Source organism: Leptonychotes weddellii, chromosome 1, assembly GCF_054177405.1.
Source record: "Leptonychotes weddellii isolate Sample4059 chromosome 1, ASM5417740v2, whole genome shotgun sequence".
Classification (NCBI taxonomy): Eukaryota; Metazoa; Chordata; class Mammalia; order Carnivora; family Phocidae; genus Leptonychotes; species Leptonychotes weddellii.
Window position 1 is genome coordinate 22292165 of NC_138369.1, and position 17717 is coordinate 22309881.

Here is a 17717-nt window from a genome sequence, read left to right on the forward strand (position 1 = left end):
ACTTTATTGTTTTTTTTTTAAGATTTTATTTATTCATTAGAGAGCACGAGTCGGGGGCAGAGGGAGAGGGAGAAGCAGACTCCCTGCTGAGCTGGGAGCCCAATGCAGGACTCCATCCCAGAACCCCAGCACCCCGGGATCATGACCTGAGCCGAAAGCAGACGCTTATCTGACTGAGCCAGCCAGGCGCCCCTACAGCTTACTTTAAAAACAACCATACACACACACACACACACACATATTTATACACATACACACACACTTTGAAATATATGAAGTGTATATGAAGCATACTTTAAAGTTTAATGCCATAGTACCATTATCACATGGTGGTGTCTCTTGAATGCTGTTGATTACTTCACAGCTTGGATCTCCAACTTTGTAATAGTGGTCTTAAGTATTTCTCATAGGCAGGGTTCCCCTATTTGTAGAAAAAAGTGCATTGTTAAGATAATATTTCTGCCAGCATTAATGACCTTTACCTTCAAATTAAGTTTTTAGTTTTAAAAAAGTAACATTACATACGATTCTTAATTTTAAAAATTATTTTTTAAATCCATTTGTCTGAACATATGGAGAAACATTTTTTCCAAAGGGCATCCTTCCTTTTCTCATGCAGATTTTAAATTGTGGATTCTGGTGGCCAGTTAAGAAACAGCTTATCATTTGCTTTTGGAATTTAATACAAATAAAATGCTTGACTTTTTTGAGGTTCTTTGAAATTGAACATTAACCACAAAGCAAGGAACCAGAGGGTGGAGTAAGGTAAGCAAGATTCTGTGTCAGAGTAGGTTATTTCCCATTGTTCATTAATGTATATCTTGATTCTTTCCTTCACAGCTCTAGCCTCATCTTTTAATATTTACTTGTTTATTTACTTTTTTGCCTGTCTAGGCTAAAACTTTAAGCTCCCCATTGAAGACAGGGTCTGCGACTCTTTTTTTTCTCCACTGTAGCCTTAGTACCTAGAATAGTTTCTGGCATATAGCATATGCTCAATAAATATTTTTTGAATGACTGAATGAATGAATCAGTAGGTATGTTTAATGCATCTAGCAACTACTTGGACAAATTTTTACAGTAGAATAATTGGGGGAAATAGGATTCTTGTTTTGAAATTATCCCCAGTGGTTCCTGCACTGCTTGCATCTATAGGGAATCACGTAAATATGAATTCACATGGGGAGCAGAAACAGCCTTTTGCAATTCACTTTGGAGAATCTGGCTTGAAATAGCATCCAGCTCAGGAAAAAAGCCAAAAAACACACCATGGCTAGAGTAAACTATGAGAGAGCACATCATCCTATCTAGGGATAAAGCTCAACACTCACCTGCCCCAGACAGAAGAGAGACTGCCTTATGATTCTAAGACATTTAACAGCATTGCACTTTTCTCTTGGTAGAAAATGTCAGTGAAATATATTCCCGTTTGTAATTTTGTGTCTCCAAGGCATGTTTTAACGTAGCTGTTGTTTTAATTTATTTGAAATACCTACCGTGTGCCTTCTTCTACTAGTGCAAATGAGGGAAAAAATGTCTCTTACTGCAGCTTCAAGATTATAGCAGATTAGAAATACATACCTTGGGGCGCCTGGGTGGCTCAGTCGGTTAAGCATCTGCCTTTGGCTTAGGTCATGATCCCAGGATCCTGGGATCGAGCCCCGCATCGGGCTCCCTGCTCAGCGGGAAGCCTGCTTCTCCCTCTCCCACTCCCCCTGCTTGTGTTTCCTCTCTCACTGTCTCTCTCTGTCAAATAAATAAATAAAATCTTTAAAAATATATATATATATATATATACCTTAAAAGTGCTATTTTGGTAGGCTCTCAAGGAGTCAGTAATGTAAGATTATGTGGCTGTATATCAGTAGTCAACCGACTGTCATTTTAACTAACTGGCAACACTTCTCCAAGGTTATTGATAATCTCATATTCCCAAATTGCTGTGCATGGAAGAGCCACATTGCTATACCTGTCCCCTTCTTAGCAAGGTGACGTAAGCCAAGATGGTCAGAGTCTGCAGCTCTGTGTCTGCAGCGGGTTCTTCATCTCACTGTGTGGGTCATAAAACTATGTTCATTTATTCCATAACTGCAAAGTGTCTACTCCAAGACAGATCCTGGTGTTAGGAAGAGGAAGACTCCATCCTTGTTCACAGTCAAGTAGCAGGAGATAGGGAAAAATAGAAGAGTGAATGGGATGAAGTGCATCAACATTTTACCAGCTCTGTTGATGCTGTGGACCAGTCATGCCCCTCATTTACATAAGCCTGCCCTCATATAGTATCCAGAGTCAATGCTTTTAAAGTGAAGATTAGAAACAAAGTAAAAAAACAAAACAAAACCGCAAGAAAACTCGCTGTGTTCTTTAGTGAAGATGAGGGATCAGAACTGGCATATTTCCTTATATTGCTAGGTAAGCAGGTTTGAGCTAGATATGTCAGCATTAGCTGGCCCCTGTTAACAACAGGGTCGGGTTTTCGATGAAGCGTCATATGTTTATCCTTAGACCACAGGAGCGCATCTGGATTAGGAGGACTGCTGTCGTTTTATGCCAGGATTTAAATAGTAGAAAGTAGGGAGATCTAATTATTAGAAAAAGTAACACGCCAGAAGTAGCGTCACTGTATTAAGCAATAAATGTATCGTACTTTCTCTGGATAAGTTCTTTATATTTTCTTGTCAAGTTAAAAGGATGCCTCCCTGCAGACAGGGAATGACCAAAATGGATTGGCCTTCTATCTGACAAGCATCTTGTAGGTGACCAGTTGTGTTGTAATTTTAGATAATCATGTTAAATTAAGCAATGAGGTATGACAGGATGCAAAATGTGAAGACCAAGTCTAACACCATGCTAAGTGTGAGTGAAAGCCTGAGAGTTGCCAATTTTATGAGGTGTTAAGACACCTTTTCTGAAATTTGACCTAAGGGGTAAAAAAGTAAGCTTCACTATCTGAGTAACATATTTGCACTATAGAGCTTAAAGTAATCTGTTGTGTATCTATAGATTATCTTTGTTTTGATCATCTGTATCAAATCTTCTATTAAATATTGGTTATCAAATTCTAAATATAGGGTTTATTTCTTTAATCCAGTTATTGTAGTCATTGACATTCATAACCTTTCCCAGTGAGGCTTACAGCAGAGAGTCTGGGACGCTGGCTCTAGATCATTAGGATTTTATGAGTCCTCCCCTCTTCTGTCAATGACATAGAGTTCTGGTGTTCTCTCTTAGGACAGCTGGGGATCTTTTTGCCATAACCTTTGTAGTTGTCATTTATACGGCTTTCCTGGGCTGCCGATGGCCCGTCAGCAGCCTTCTTTGTTCCTGGGACTGTGTTCCTCAGAGTGCAGAGGAAGGAGGCATCTCCAGCAGACAGTCACATCTGAGAGTGATCCCCCATCCCCTGAATCCTATCCCCTCTGAATACCCATTTTTATCAACACAAAACTGAGAGTTAAAAGGCTGAAAATAAGATGGTTAAATCACAGCAATGATTTATCTTTTTTTTTTTTTAAGATTTTATTTATTTATTTGAGAGAGAGAGAATGAGAGACAGAGAGCATGAGAGGGAGGAGGGTCAGAGGGAGAAGCAGACTCCCCGCTGAGCAGGGAGCCCGATGCGGGACTCGATCCCAGGACTCCAGGATCATGACCTGAGCCGAAGGCAGTCGCTTAACCAACTGAGCCACCCAGGTGCCCAGCAATGATTTATCTTCTTATATTTGTTACTTAAAAGCTAGTTTGCCACTATGTGTGTGTGCCCTTGGGTATGTCAAGCCATGATTTAGAGCTTGGACCTTCCTCCTGATTCCCTTTTCCAAATTCTGAGCAATGCCTTCTGCTGATTACAGTCCAGACTCAGAGTTCCTGCCAGGCCACATCCCCACTCCTGGCTTCTTTTATGTATTCTCAAAATATTTTCAACAGACATGCTATGCCAATCGATTTCCAACCTAATGGGAATCAATTAAAATGAGAAAACATGGAGGTGTATTCACTGCTTGTTCTCTGCTCTCTTACATAATTTATAATGTGTTCTACTTAACTACCTGAGTATTGGTCGGTGACTTCTGAGCCCAGTGGAACAGACGTTCATAGACATTTCCATCGTAACAGCCAAGTGCTGAATTTAAACACTGATCCGTGAAGTCAAAAGCATCAGTTAACAAGATGGCATCCTTCCTGTGAGAGAAAACAAGAGTTTGTGAGTATTTTAGATTGCTCTTATGAATCTAATTAATCAGGGATGGTGAATAACAACACCTCATTAGAGGTTGCTTCATTATTCACTTTTGAACAACTCAGCTTTAATTTTTTAGAAGTTTTAATTTTTGATCTGTTCTATATACAAGTATAAAGAGTCCAGTAGTCTTCAAGGCTTGTTATTTAAAATCAGCACCTCCCTGTCGCACCTCTACTTCCCCGACCCCTGGAATCAGTTTCAGTCTTTTAGCTGATATTTTTTGAATGTCTCTATCTTGTTTGGATTGCTATTTCTTGATTGTTCTGTTTTAGATATTATCTGTCAGCTCTCCATTACAAAAAGATAAGGATATGTTTTTGGTCCCCTACCCTCACCCCTGTGTCATCCCCCCCCCACCCCCACCCCAGCTTCTTCTCCTCGGCCTTCCTGCTCCCAGTATAGTTACGATTTCGGTCAGACTTACATTCGCTGCCTGCACTGTGATTGGCTGTATGTGTGTATATTATTGTGACTTTATGTATTCTGCCCACAGCTGAGCTGTGTCCCTACCATGTCCTTCCCATTAGTGATCTACCTGCTTGTCCACTGTTTCTCTCGACAACACTTCTGTCATCATCCTCAGTGATTTCATTCCTCTAAAATGTGGCTTCTCGGTTCTGGGATCTTCCCTGCTGACCTTGTTCTGCAGCCTCCCTCTGTCAGTCTCCGCCAAGATCCCACCCCAGGACGCCGTCCTCCACATCTGTACCTTCTCCGTGATGTGAGGTGTGTTCCTTTCACTGGCTCCTGCCCTGTTAGCTTACTCCCTCTAGAGTTCTGACTCTGATAGCCCCCCCCCTTTTTTCTTTTCCAAACAACAAAATGTGTTTTAGCCTATTGAATGAAATATTTTAAAAAATTGTTCACATGCTTCTCTTCCTTTTTTTTTAGCAAAGAATATAAAGCATAACATTGTGATTGGTTCTGCTCTTCCCTAGCCCTCCTTTTACAAAGCAGTTGAGCTGATGGGGATATTGTACCTATCAGCTTTCATCTTCTCTGGGCAACCCTTCATCATCACTGCAAGAGGATTTCCATTTAGGGCTGTTCACACTTTTTTGACCCTACCCGCACCCACCACTTACTTCACGTCCCTCATCCTCCTGGTGGCCTCCCTTCCTTCCTTATTCAGCTGAAATTTCATGGTCTGTTATATTCACTCCCTCAAGAACACATTCAGCAGTTTTTCATCGACTCTCTGCCACCACCTTTGTAGCTATAGGTGGCTGGGAAACCAGTACTGACTGGTGTAAAAGGGGCTCAGGTGGGCCCTTCCTGCTGCCTAGCGATCATATGACGTTGCTCTAATTCCTTTACTCTCTCATTCTCTTAGATGATTATTTCACACATTCTCTCTGATCATTAAACCCACACTACCCACCTCCCCATCTCTCTTACTTAGATGACTTTTCGCCCCATTTCACTGATAAAATAGAAGCGGTAAGAGCACATCCACAAGTTCCCACCCATGCATTTATGCGTGCTTTCTCTGTTTTTAGTACAAGTACGCTGTCCAGGGTCCCAGCTCACGCCAGTCCCTCCTCGACCATTAGATGCCTTCCCCTCTTGCCTACTAGAGAACAACGTTCTAGAAATTCTCTTGCCTTTTCTCTACAATGTCAGAATCCCCTTTCTCTACTGGATCATTTTCATATACAAACAGGCTGTCCTATCTCCCATCTTAAAAACAAACTTTTGAGTCTGTTTCCCTCTCCATCATCTACTCTAGATCTTGGATCCCCTTTATGATAAAACTCCTTAAAAGTGTTGTGCTTGTTTATGCTTTGCTGTTTTTTCTTCTCCACCTCTTTAGATTGCTCTTATGAGATCCGTTCAGGTTTTCACTTCCACAGCGCCACTGAAATAGTTCTTGTCAAGGCCACCTCCTCTCATCCTCTTTGGAGGGTCCCAAGACTCAGTACTGGGGCCTCTTCTCTTTATACAGTCACTCCATGTGATATCCTTCTGATGGCTTTCAATACCAGCCATATGCTAATGACTTCCAAATTTCTCTCTCCAGTCTCACTTACCTGCTTATTAACATCTTGATTTCTAACAGGCCCTTCAAAGTTAACATGTTCAAAGCCAAACTCCTGATCTTCTACACCTTCTCCTGTGCATCCTGCCCAAATCTGGTGCATTTATAGCAAATGGCAACTCTGTCCTGGCCAAAAACCTGAGCTCCTCTTTGTCACTTACACCCCACATCTGTCAGCAAATCCTGTTCTACCTTCAAAATATATCCAAACTTCAGCCACTTCCCACTACCTCCGGTGCTATCACCCAGTCTAACCCCACATCATCTTTCACTTGGGTTTTTGAGGTAACCTCCTAGCTGGGCTCCCCGCTTTGTAGTCATCCCCCTTGCCCAGTCAGTTCTTAATATGGCAGCTGGAATGATCCGTTAGAAAAATTCATCAAGCGATTGAAACGCTGAAAACCCTCCCACTCTCACACAAAGTAAAAGCCAACATCTTAAGTCTTTGCAATGATCTCCACCCCCCTTCACCCCTGCCCCAGTACACCCCTAACTCTGACTTCTGCTCTCATTCCCCACCTCAGTCACTGTTCTCTTCTCTGTTCTCTGGATGGATGTGCCAAGCATGCTCTGGCCTCCAATGTTTGGACTTCTCTGCCTGTGGTGCTCCTTTCCCAGCCAACCCCATGGCTCCTCTCCTGTCCCCAGCCCTTGAGATCTTTCCTCAAACATCACCCTCCCTGGGAGGCCTTCTCTGACTTATTTAAAACTACATTCCCTGGGGTGCCTGGCTGGCTCAGTCGGCTCAGTCAGTGGAAGGTGCAACTCTTGATCTTGGGTTTGTGAGTTTGGGCCCCACGTTCGGTGTAGATTACTTAAAAGTAAAATCTTTAAAAAATAAAATAAAACCACAGTTCCTCTCCCCGCCCCCCCGCCCCAGCATTGCACTCCTGGCATTCCTGACCCCTTCCCTGCTTTCCTTTTCTTCATAGCATTTATTTACCATTTTGCACACTGTATGCTTGACTTATTTTTTCTGTGTGTGTCTCCTTTAGTCTGTAAACATCTATGGCCTTTTCAGTCTGAAACTCGTGCTCTTCATTTGAGGAGTATTTTCTTGAATTATTTTAATGGTTTGTTCCCTTCTATTTTCTCTGTCTGCTCTTCCTAGACCTCTTTTTCAGACGATGGGCAGTTAGGATCAGTCTTCTTACTATTTTTATCTTTTCTCCTAATTTTTATCTTTTTATCTTTTTGCCTTCTTTTCTGTGAGATTTATGTAACTTTCTCTTTCAGTCCTTCCACTGAGTTTTTCATTTCCACTATCATTTTTTAGTTTCATAGAACTTTTTTTTTCTGAATATTGCTTTTTAAGAAATGACATTCTTGTTTTGTGGTTGCTATATCTCCTCTTAACTCTTTGAGGATATTACTGATCTTTTTAAACAGATTCCTTCACCCTGAAGATTCCCTCCAACTTGTTTCATTCTTGCTTGTTTGGGTCTCTGTTTTATGTTGGGGCTTCCCCCAGGTGTCTGGGGATCTTGAGTCTCTGATCGTAGCTAAGAATGGGGCACTAGCTATCTGATTACAAGTCTGGGCATGCTTGCCAATGTGTGGGATTCACTCTGGGGTGAACTGGGGGGACCATGGTGTCAGTATCTCCAGTTCTCTCTCCTTTGGGCTGGTCAGATTCTCCAGAGAAGGAGCACGCTGTCATGTTCCTGTAGCGTACTCGCCTGGCTGCCAGTTTTCTGGGAACCGGGGGAAAGAGGGCTGGTGGAGGGGGCTTAGGTTAGCACTTAGCCTATAAACATTTATTCAGTCCCCTGTTTTCTGTAGGGTAGCCTCATTCTCAACTATGCCTGATGTTCCCTGGCCCACAGGCCGTCTGTGTACCCTTCTGCCAGGGTGGAGTCAGGAGAATCTCAAATCTCTTTTTTAATCTTTTTTTTTTTTTTTAAGGTTTTATTTATTTGACAGAGAGAGACACAGCGAGAGAGGGAACACAAGCAGGGGGAGTGGGAGAGGGAGAGGCAGGCTTCCCACTGAGCGGGGAGCCCCATGTGGGGCTCGATCCCAGGACCCTGGGATCATGACCTGAGCCGAAGGCAGATGCTTAACGACTGAGAAACCCAGGCACCCCAAGGAGAATCTCAAATCTCTTGCAGAGAAGGAGGGATGCTGGGAGTTCAGCTCCTTCTAGAAACAGACTTTTGGCCCATCCTGTGGGACTTACCTTCACCCCTCTTGCCAGAGGTACACAGTGCTGCTAGTTCTTGGGGTTCTTTGGTATAACTTGTTTCCCACTCTTGGTTTATGATCCAGTTTTCGCAGATCTGCTAAGTCACTGTCCATCTACTTTCTTATTTTCATGTTTCCTCCCCTGTTCTTTTTCTTTTTGTGGGTTTATACCTTTTTAAAAATTTCAACCCATTAGCTGGTGTGTTCATGGGGTTTCAGGAGGGAACAAAAGTAAATGCATATGATCAATCTGCCATCTTCACCTGTATGTCCCCCACCTGAGATTTTGCAACCCCTTAAACAACTATAAACTATTTGGGTCAATTACCATTACACAGAGAGCTGGTTCTTAGTGTCACATGTAATAGTGTGCCATCCTTCATTTGTCATCTAGAAATCAGAGGGTGATACTAAGTAATCAAGGGAGGGACTTATGACACAGAACTGTTACAAGCATGGAGTCTGTTACAGACCTAACTCCCTTGCAGTGATAGGAAGGTTGTTACTTAAGAACCATAACTGAGTAAATCAAGTGTTGTGGGTTAGATGCATGCATAAGTTGCCTATCTGTGTCAGTGCTGTTGGTCTTAAGTTGTAAGTCTCTGGCACCAAGGCAAGCACTTAGAAATGGCGTTGCAGATAAAAAAAATCATGCTTATGAGGTGTTAGGGTGATCTTTTGTGTTTCATCATCTCTGTCAGTCAAGGCTTGTATCCTATTGTCTTCATGTGCTTTAAAATGTGGAGCATTTCAGGGGTGCCTGGTGGCTTAGTTGGTTAAGGTTAAGCGGTTAGGCTGACTCTTGATTTTGACTCAGGTCATGATCTCAGGGTCCTGGGCTGGAGCCTGTGCATTGGGCTCTGTGCTCACGGGGAGTCTGCGTGAAGATTCTCTCCCTTTCCTTTTCCCTCAGTCCCTCCCCCCGCTCAGGCTCTCTCTCTCAAATAAATCAATCTTAAAAATACAATAAAATAAAATGCCGAGCATTTCAGGATTAAGATACACTTGGGCTTGAACTGTGCAATACTCAATTCTGCTATTAATGGTTCCCACCACTGGATTCTCTATATTAGGGAAAGTTTAATACCTAGGGCATACTTGTATAAAATGTATTTTTGACAGGTTTTGATGATTTAATTGAACATTTACTGACCACTGAATATCTGTTAGGTGCTTATATGGAGTCCTAAATGGTTTGTAACATGTTGCATGTTGTTAGAAATAAAAATAATTTGATCTAGTTTTTTTTGAACTTTGTCACAAGTAGTTTATTTTTTAAATTTCAAATCTTTTGCCTTTTTATTATCTTAGTCTTACAGATAATGTGAACTATTGGAGATTCTAGGGGAAAAGACACACACACACACACACATACACACGTCACACCACCCCACATAAAACAGTCATCCTATTTTCTCAGAAAAGGTTGCATTCTCAAGTAGCCCATTTTTATCTTATCAACAATGGTGACTACCCTGTTTTGTTTTTCTTCCAGTGCCCTGTTCTGGTTGGGGCTTTGATTTCGATGTATTTATTTATTTATTTATTTATTTATTTATTATTTTTAAAGATTTTATTTATTTGAGAGAGAGAGAATAGGAGACAGCACGAGAGGGAAGGGGATCAGAGGGAGAAGCAGACCCCCTGCTGAGCAGGGAGCCCGATGTGGGACTTGATCCCGGGACTCCAGGATCATGACCTGAGCTGAAGGCAGACGCTTAACCAACTGAGCCACCCAGGCGCCCAATTTCGATGTTTTTAAAGTGATCATTTAGATTATATATGATGTAACAGAATGAAAGCATTGCATTAGTATGTCATGACCCTTAACTGCACTGCATTATGTTGCATTTAAGAACTATTTGTATTATTGCTTTATGAATCTGTGTATGAATTCCCGGGTTTTAAAAAAAAATTAATCTTGAAGCTGAGGGAGAGTTAAAATAAGTTTAGTCCACTTAGTAAGAGTTTGCCTAAGCACATTCAACAAAGAGAAGGATATATTTGAAATAAACAATCGCCCCCACCTTAACTTTAATACAGTTTAAGAGCATATGCTCAGGGGTCAGACAGGCCCCAGATTGCACCCAGCTCCTCCCCTGGCTGATTGTGAGACTTTGGGCAAGTTACTTACTCCCCTCAGCCTGAATTTCTTTCCCAGTAAAATGGGGGAGATTAATAGTATTCATTTCGGGCGCCTGGGTGGCTCAGTTGGTGAAGCGACTGCCTTCGGCTCAGGTCATGATCCTGGAGTCCCGGGATTGAGTCCCGCATCGGGCTCCCTGCTCGGCGGGGAGTCTGCTTCTCCCTCTGGCCCTCCTCCCTCTCATGCTCTCTGTATCTCATTCTCTCTGTCTCAAATAAATAAATAAAATCTTTAAAAAAAAAATAGTATTCATTTCAAAAGACTATAAGGATTAAATGAGATGATGTATGTGAAAGCTTTTGGCATAATGCCTGGCACATATAAGTGTTCTTTAAATATTAGCTATGATTAAGACTCATTGATATTATTAGTACATCTTACGAATATGGTAGGATGCTTCATTTAGATACTCTTCCTATTTACAATGTTGAAGAGTATTCAGTTGAGATCATTTGTTTTTAAGCATTTTTATTTCTAATTGTTTTTTCTTTCATTAATCCATCATGCTTTATGTGGATGGAATCACGCTACAGTGTCAACCTCTCCAGGGTGGTTGCTGCTTTTGCCGGACCCCATTTAGCAAGGTTTTGGAGCCGCAGGTTTTGGAGTGGGAAGTGAACAAAGGGTCTAGGGGCTATTCTCTGAAGATTACCATGGTTTGAGGGCAGCCACTCACCGGATGAGGCGGAGCAGGTCCAGGTAGGCAGTTCTCACCGCATCTACTTGGGCCCCAGACAGGAAGCCATCGTGGAGAAAGTCACCGGCATTAGTCAGGATGCCGTGTAGAGCATAGAGGTCACAGAGGCGTTTGAGCACCTGCTGAACCGCCGGTTGGTTTTCTAGTTTCTCCAGAGTTTCTGTAAAACTCTTCACACTGATATAGAAGCAGTGTGCCTAAAAGACACGAAGATCCATCAGCTTCTGGTTTCTGACTTCAGAAGTTATCCTGGAGGCTGGGCAAGACTGCTGGAGTAAGCTCGCTGTGGCTAAGTGTTTCCCTGTGGGCCGACGAGCAGCTGCCTGTGCTCCGAGCTCACCGCGGGTCTCGATGCTTGTGTGTGCGTGCATGTGTGCCCCTGCTGGGGGCTTGTGGGCTCTGGGACTTGGCCCTTGGCTTACTCATTTTGTTTGGGGGAAATTTCAAGGAGGTTTGTAAGTAGAAAGAATACAGGGGTATTGGAGCCTGGCCTGGAGACAGTGGAGGACTGCACCACTTTTCTTAAGAAAACAGCTGTTTATTGTTTGCCATGTTTTAAGGCAGTGGTGTGTGTGTGTGTGCTTGTGTGTGTCTTGGGGTGAGAAAGTAGAGGTACACGATGGACATAAAGTTTATCCCAGCTAGAGAGTAAACTCTGCAAGGTAAGCAGGGCTGTTATTTAGCCATATCCAACAGTCTGGCTTTGTCACTAGTTAAAATAAAACTTTTGGGCACCTGGTCGGCTCAGTGGAGCATATGACTCTTGATCTCAAGGTCATGAGTTCAAGGCCCATGTTGGGAGTAGAGCTTACTTTAAAAAAAATTATAAAACTTTTGGTACCATTTGGTAAGTGACCACTGCCCTCAACTGAGTGAGACCCCCATCTCTGTCAGCCAGGATCCTTCCCTGGGAACCCCTCCTCCCCACAGCTCGGCAAATAAAGGACGAATGCCTGACCCAGCAGGAGGCTTTCAGGCTCCTGCTTCCGTTAGGCCTGAAGTCCTTTCTGATTGGCCTGTGCCTCTGCCCTACTGGTTGTTGAGTATTCTGAATATTCCCCTTCTCCCCAAGATAAATGCGCATTATTGTTTTATTGTTATCAGGTTAGGTATATGAATTCCATGGGGGGGGGGAGGGAAGGACAGCAAATAAAACTCTTCTCAAATGTTTACATGCATACAGATCAGCTGGGCATCTTGTGAAAATGCAGATTTCCTAGTAATGCCTGAAGTAGCAAGGCTTAGACTGTTTTGAGGGTTCAAAGAAGTTTCCTCAGGGGGGCAAGGAGGGGTTATTGCATGTGCACAGAGCTGTACTTGCAGGAGCTGCACCAGCCTGCTGAGGCTGCCCCCGTGAGGCATAATGAGGTGTTGACAGACCTGGACTGAGGCTGTATTAGAATGGGTACCAGCATTTGCTCCCGTGTTCCTAGGGGACGGACCTCTCTCCTGAGCAGGGTCTCAGATTATAGGACCAGAGCCCATCAGAGCCTTAAGGTCTTTTCCATGCCCCTTTATTTTACAGACCGGGAAGTTACAGCCCAGAGAAGGAAGGACACCTGAGGTCACTCAGAGAGGCAGGTCATGCACAGAGCTGGAAACAGAACTTAGGCCACTGTTCCCCACTCCCCTGTGTTGCTGTCACTCTTTACCTGCATATTTATGGTTTCTAGATGGGACTTGGTGGGTGCTTAAGGTTTCTGTAGAGTAGATGGTTTTTCCAAAGCATGAAGCTCAGAAATTGCAGCTCTCCCTGCCCCTTATGACTTTGGTGAGTCAGCTAGGGCACCATCTCCCCAGGAAGCCACTCTTCTTCAGCTTACAATGGCCAGAGGAGAAGGGACTTGCTTTTCTCCTCTAGGCTGGCAGAGCTTCCCACCCTTGGTGCCCGGAGAACTTGGGGAACACCTCCCTCCCTCACACACAGTGGCTCTCTGAGGACACAGCTTGCATCTGTGGGGGAAAGGAAAGCAAAGCATCTTAACTATTTTCTACCTCTGGGACTTAATTCCTTTGAGTTCTATGTCCTCATCCTTAAAATGGAGATTATGCTACTCTCACCCCCAGGGTGGTATGTATTAAATGAGGTAACCTGGCATGCAGTGTCTGGTCCACTGGAAGGCAGAGCATAGGGTTGGAAAATGGATGCATAATGGGCAGCTGTGATTCCTTTTGTGGTAGTCTGGTGAGAACACAGCCTTGGCTCACCCCCCTCTGTGTTGATAGGACATTTAGCACAGCAGGGCGTGCTCCTGTGGTAGATAGCCCCGTGGATGGTGGCTGCGTTAAGACCAGCACCAGCTGATGTGGTAGAGGGGGCGGGTCACCAGGTGGCGCTCACGCCCAGCCTGCCCCGTGAGGGCTGCTAGAAAACACTCCTCAGGCTTTCCTGCCAATTCCTGGGCCTGATGCCTGAGGATCGAAGTGTTCACCTTGGTTTTGCAGCTGTAGGTAGGACCAGAGTCCCAGGTGCCTAAGCTGGAGCTCAGGAGTCAACCTCTTCCCCACCCCATTACTCTCTGAAGGCTCTTGCTATCTTCTATGCCCTTAATATGTCTGCATCCTCCCACTTGTCTCTATGCCCTCTGCCAAGTTCATGGTCAGGACCATCCTCAGCCCTTGCCCAGACTGCTGCTGCCTGCTCCTAACTGGCCTCCAGCCTCCAGTCCATTGCTCCCCAGGCAGCCTGTATGATTCTTCGACAATGAAACTCTGATCACCTCACTCCCGTGGTACAAAGTCTGCAAGGAGAACGAAACCAAACTGCTCACAGTGATGCAGAAGGTCCCAGGCCTTGCCCATCTTTTCTCCTCCCCTACCTGCTTACCCCTCCTGAGTTCAGTCTTCCTCCTTTAGCACCCAAATTTGTACTTCCTCAAGCACCTCCCCTTTTCTTGCCTCTTCCTTTTCCACCTGCTATTCCCTTTGCCAGGAAACCTTCGTTTCCCAAACCACAGCCTCTACCCTTTACCTGGCTAATTTCAGCTCATCCTTGAAGTCTTGGCCTCTGTGCCCTTTCTGGGAAGCCTTTCTGGTCCTCATGCCGGGTAGAGCTGCACTTCTCTGGGATCCCGGGCAGCCTGTGTCTCCGTCACTGTGCTGCCTTGACTGCAACGGGTACGGGCACCATGGAGCCCCCAGTCCCTAGCCCGATGCCTGGTGTCGAGCGGGTGCTCAAATATTTGCTGACTGAATGTGAATTACGCACAAACACAAAACAGAGTAGAAACTGAATCAGACATCTAAGGATTGCCTGCGGGGCTAAGGGGAGACTTGACCTGCTTTTCGGTGTGGGAGGAAATATTTGAACAACCTGAAGCAAATCCAATAACACTGCCTCATTACATTTTTCCCTAAGAGCTGTCAGCAAGATTGCTTTGGAGTTAAGTCCTTTAATTAAAATAGCCTGGACGAAAGCCTTGGAAGTGAAATGAGGGCAGCCACTGAGCAGGGCTGGGGAATAATGGCAGAGCTCAGATTTTCTCCGCATGGTGGCCTGCTGGGGAAACAAAACGGGCCCCTTTCAGCTGGAGCTTCAGCTGACGGGCAGCTCACCTTAGCAGCCTGGAGGTGTATGACAGTGGTCTGGTTCCATGCCTCATCCCAGTCAGCCCCGGATTGCATCACAGTCTCTAAGTGATGCACTGAGTCCTTTATGAGCCTGACGGCCAAAGAAAAAAAGGTTCAACTTCCTGACTGAGTGGGAAACAGACTGATGGAGCCTGGTCTCAGGCTGCCTGGGGATCCCTCAGAAGTAGAAATGCAGTAATGTCCATTCATTGACCTTTGCTTTGTATTGCAAAGCTAAATGTTGACTATACATTATTTCTTTAATCCCCCCCTTTATTTTTTAAGATTTTATTTACTTATTTGACGGGGAGAGAGACACAGCGAGAGAAGGAACACAGCAGGGGGAGTGGGAGAGGGAGAAGCAGGCTTCCTGATGTGGGGCTTGATCCCAGGACCCTGGGATCATGACTTGAGCCGAAGGCAGATGCTTAACAACTGAGCCACCCAGATGCCCCTCTCTTTAACCCTTTTAAGGGTAGGCTTTAACCAATTTACAATGGGGAAAACTGAGTCCCAGACTGGCTCACTTAACCTGTCCGGGGCGGGGGTCACACAGCTAGTGAGGGGTGGAGCCATCTTAACCTATGAGCTGTAAAGCCTTAGGGCTCTAGGCCAGGCACTGACCCTCCTTTCTAATACAGACACCATCCTGATGTCAGTGTTTTCAGGCCATTCTGTTGACCGACTTCTGTAGCTGAGCAAGGACAATGGTTTTCCCGGAAAGGCTAGTGACGCCTGTCAGTCACCCCGGCCAGTTCCATGTTCTACCAAAGGGACCTTAAAAGGCTAGAAAAGAAAAGAAAAATAACTCTTGTTCTCCAAACCACTAAATTGGTCATTGGCTATTTACTTAACCTTTATTCTTTTATTTTCTGTTCCCTGCCCATCCACTCATGACCCTTGGGATTTCTGTTGCAAAACACACTATTTATTAAGCAATACTTATTTTTTTTGCATCAGGGAGTAGATAAGCAGATGTCACCTTGAGTTCCAAGCAAAAATCAATATAATGGCATTTTAATTACCCTGAGCAGCCTTATCGGGCTCTCGACACCTCCCCCAACTCAAATGTTCGTTCTCTGAGGCCTGGGCTTTTTATAACTGGTTTTTTGATAGATCTGCAGTGCCTAGAATTGTGCCTGGCACACTGTGGGCACTTAGTATTTGTGGAATAAATACATGAATGTCCAAAGTTGCTTGTGATCTTTTTTTTTTTAAGATTTTATTTATTTACCTGACAGATAGACAGCGAGAGAGGGAACACAAGCAGGGGGAGTGGGAGAGGGAGAAGCAGGCTTCCCGCGGCACAGGGAGCCCGATGCGGGGCTCGATCCCAGGATCCTGGGATCATGACCTGAGCCGAAGGCAGACGCTTAACGACTGAGCCACCCAGGCGCCCCCAAAGTTGCCTGTGATCTTAAAATAATTATTAACCATCCCTTGGACCACAGGTTGGGGTATAAGACCTTTTTATATGCTGAAATTATTTCTTCCGGGTTGTTTTGGTGTTTTAGTTGGGTAGAAGTTCAGAAGGTTTATTTCTTAGGTACTTCCATCTCTCTATCTATTCTGTGATGGTGTTTGTGTTTGGCCAGGACCTCTTTTTATTCCCAGCCCTTGGCATGTTTGGACATTTCTGATGCATAGGAGGTACCCAACAGTATTTGTTGAATGACAGAATGCCTGAGTCCCTGGTCCTGTTTGTGTTCCCTGGAGTCCACTAGATAGACCCTGGCAATAAACTAATCCTATCCCTTGATGTAGTTGGTTTTTTTTGAAAATTACTTTTAGTTTGTGGGCTATTTTAAATACAGTATTGGTATTTACTTTATTATTTACCATTATTCACATACTGATACATTTGTGGTATTTACAAATGGGGCACATTCATTGCATTGCAAATCACAGTAAGAACCTAAAGATAGAAAAAGTTCAGGGCACCTGGGTGGCTCAGTTGGTTGAGCAGCTGCCTTGGGCTCAGGTCATGGTCTCAGGGTCCTGAGAGCAAGCCCCTGCTCAGCGAAAAGTCTGCTTCTCTCTCTGCCCGTCCCCTGCTCGTGGTCTCATGCTCTCTCTCTCTCTCTCTCAAATTTAAAAAAAAAAAACAAAACTAAAAAAAAAAAGAAAAATTTCCTTGCACTGGCAAGAGGGGTGATGTCCTTCTACTAGCTCGACCAGGATGGGGAGGGAAGTGATGGTGGCTCATGGATGTGGCTTCCCCTTCTCTGCCCATGGTGGCAGGAACTGAGAGGACTGAGGTTGGGGAAGGGGGTGCTTTTCAGAGGAGTATCCACAAATGCTCACCCAGCCCGCCCCAAAGGCCCTAGTGTGGGAAAGAGCCTGCCCCCAGGTGGAATGGCTAATTTCTTGCTCACCTGGTTGCTACATGTGCCCAGGCCGTGGTGTAGAGTTTTGGGTGGAGGAAGTCGGCTGCTTTCTGGGCTGGGCATCTGGCCAAGTCAGTTGTGGTCAGGTATGCAATAGACTGAGGGAGAGACTTCTGCAGTGTGGAACCTGGGGTTGCCTGAGCTTGAGCTTGCAGGTAGTTTTTCACCAGAAACCTGGGCGGGGGTGGGGGGGCGGTAGAAGCAGGTAAGCAGGGGGGAGCCCTGTGGGACCGCCCAGCACCCCTGTTGCCCAGGAACATGCACTCTTATACTCCCTACGGGAGAACCAGGGCCATGCAGGCTCTTGCCTGGCCCCTCCTGATAGACACTCAGATCCTGAACATAAACCCTTTTGGTATCTGAGCAAACAATCTTTTCTTCTGGTTAGGATCTTGGGATTTGGGGATTCGTGCTGAATTGTACAGTGACGGCGGAAATTAAATTTTTGTACT

The 17717-nt window shown here is 44.7% G+C and overlaps 1 protein-coding gene across 3 annotated transcripts in view; it reads right to left on the minus strand.

The window, feature by feature from the left end:
* The window catches only part of ACOX2 (acyl-CoA oxidase 2), a 32684-nt gene that overhangs the window by 929 nt on the left and 14038 nt on the right, over window positions 1–17717 (minus strand). For 2 of the 3 annotated variants that reach the window (XM_081819760.1, XM_081819769.1), the window contains 5 exons: window positions 17254–17439; window positions 14864–14969; window positions 11288–11505; window positions 4050–4182; window positions 318–421 (listed from right to left, as the gene is read on the minus strand). In XM_081819760.1, the coding sequence (XP_081675886.1) occupies window positions 359–421; window positions 4050–4182; window positions 11288–11505; window positions 14864–14969; window positions 17254–17439 (706 nt within the window). In that variant the 3' untranslated portion in view covers window positions 318–358. Of the gene's footprint in view, window positions 1–317; window positions 422–4049; window positions 4183–11287; window positions 11506–14279; window positions 14498–14863; window positions 14970–17253; window positions 17440–17717 lie in introns of those variants that run through there. The other variant, XR_004072513.2, reaches the window with a different exon arrangement.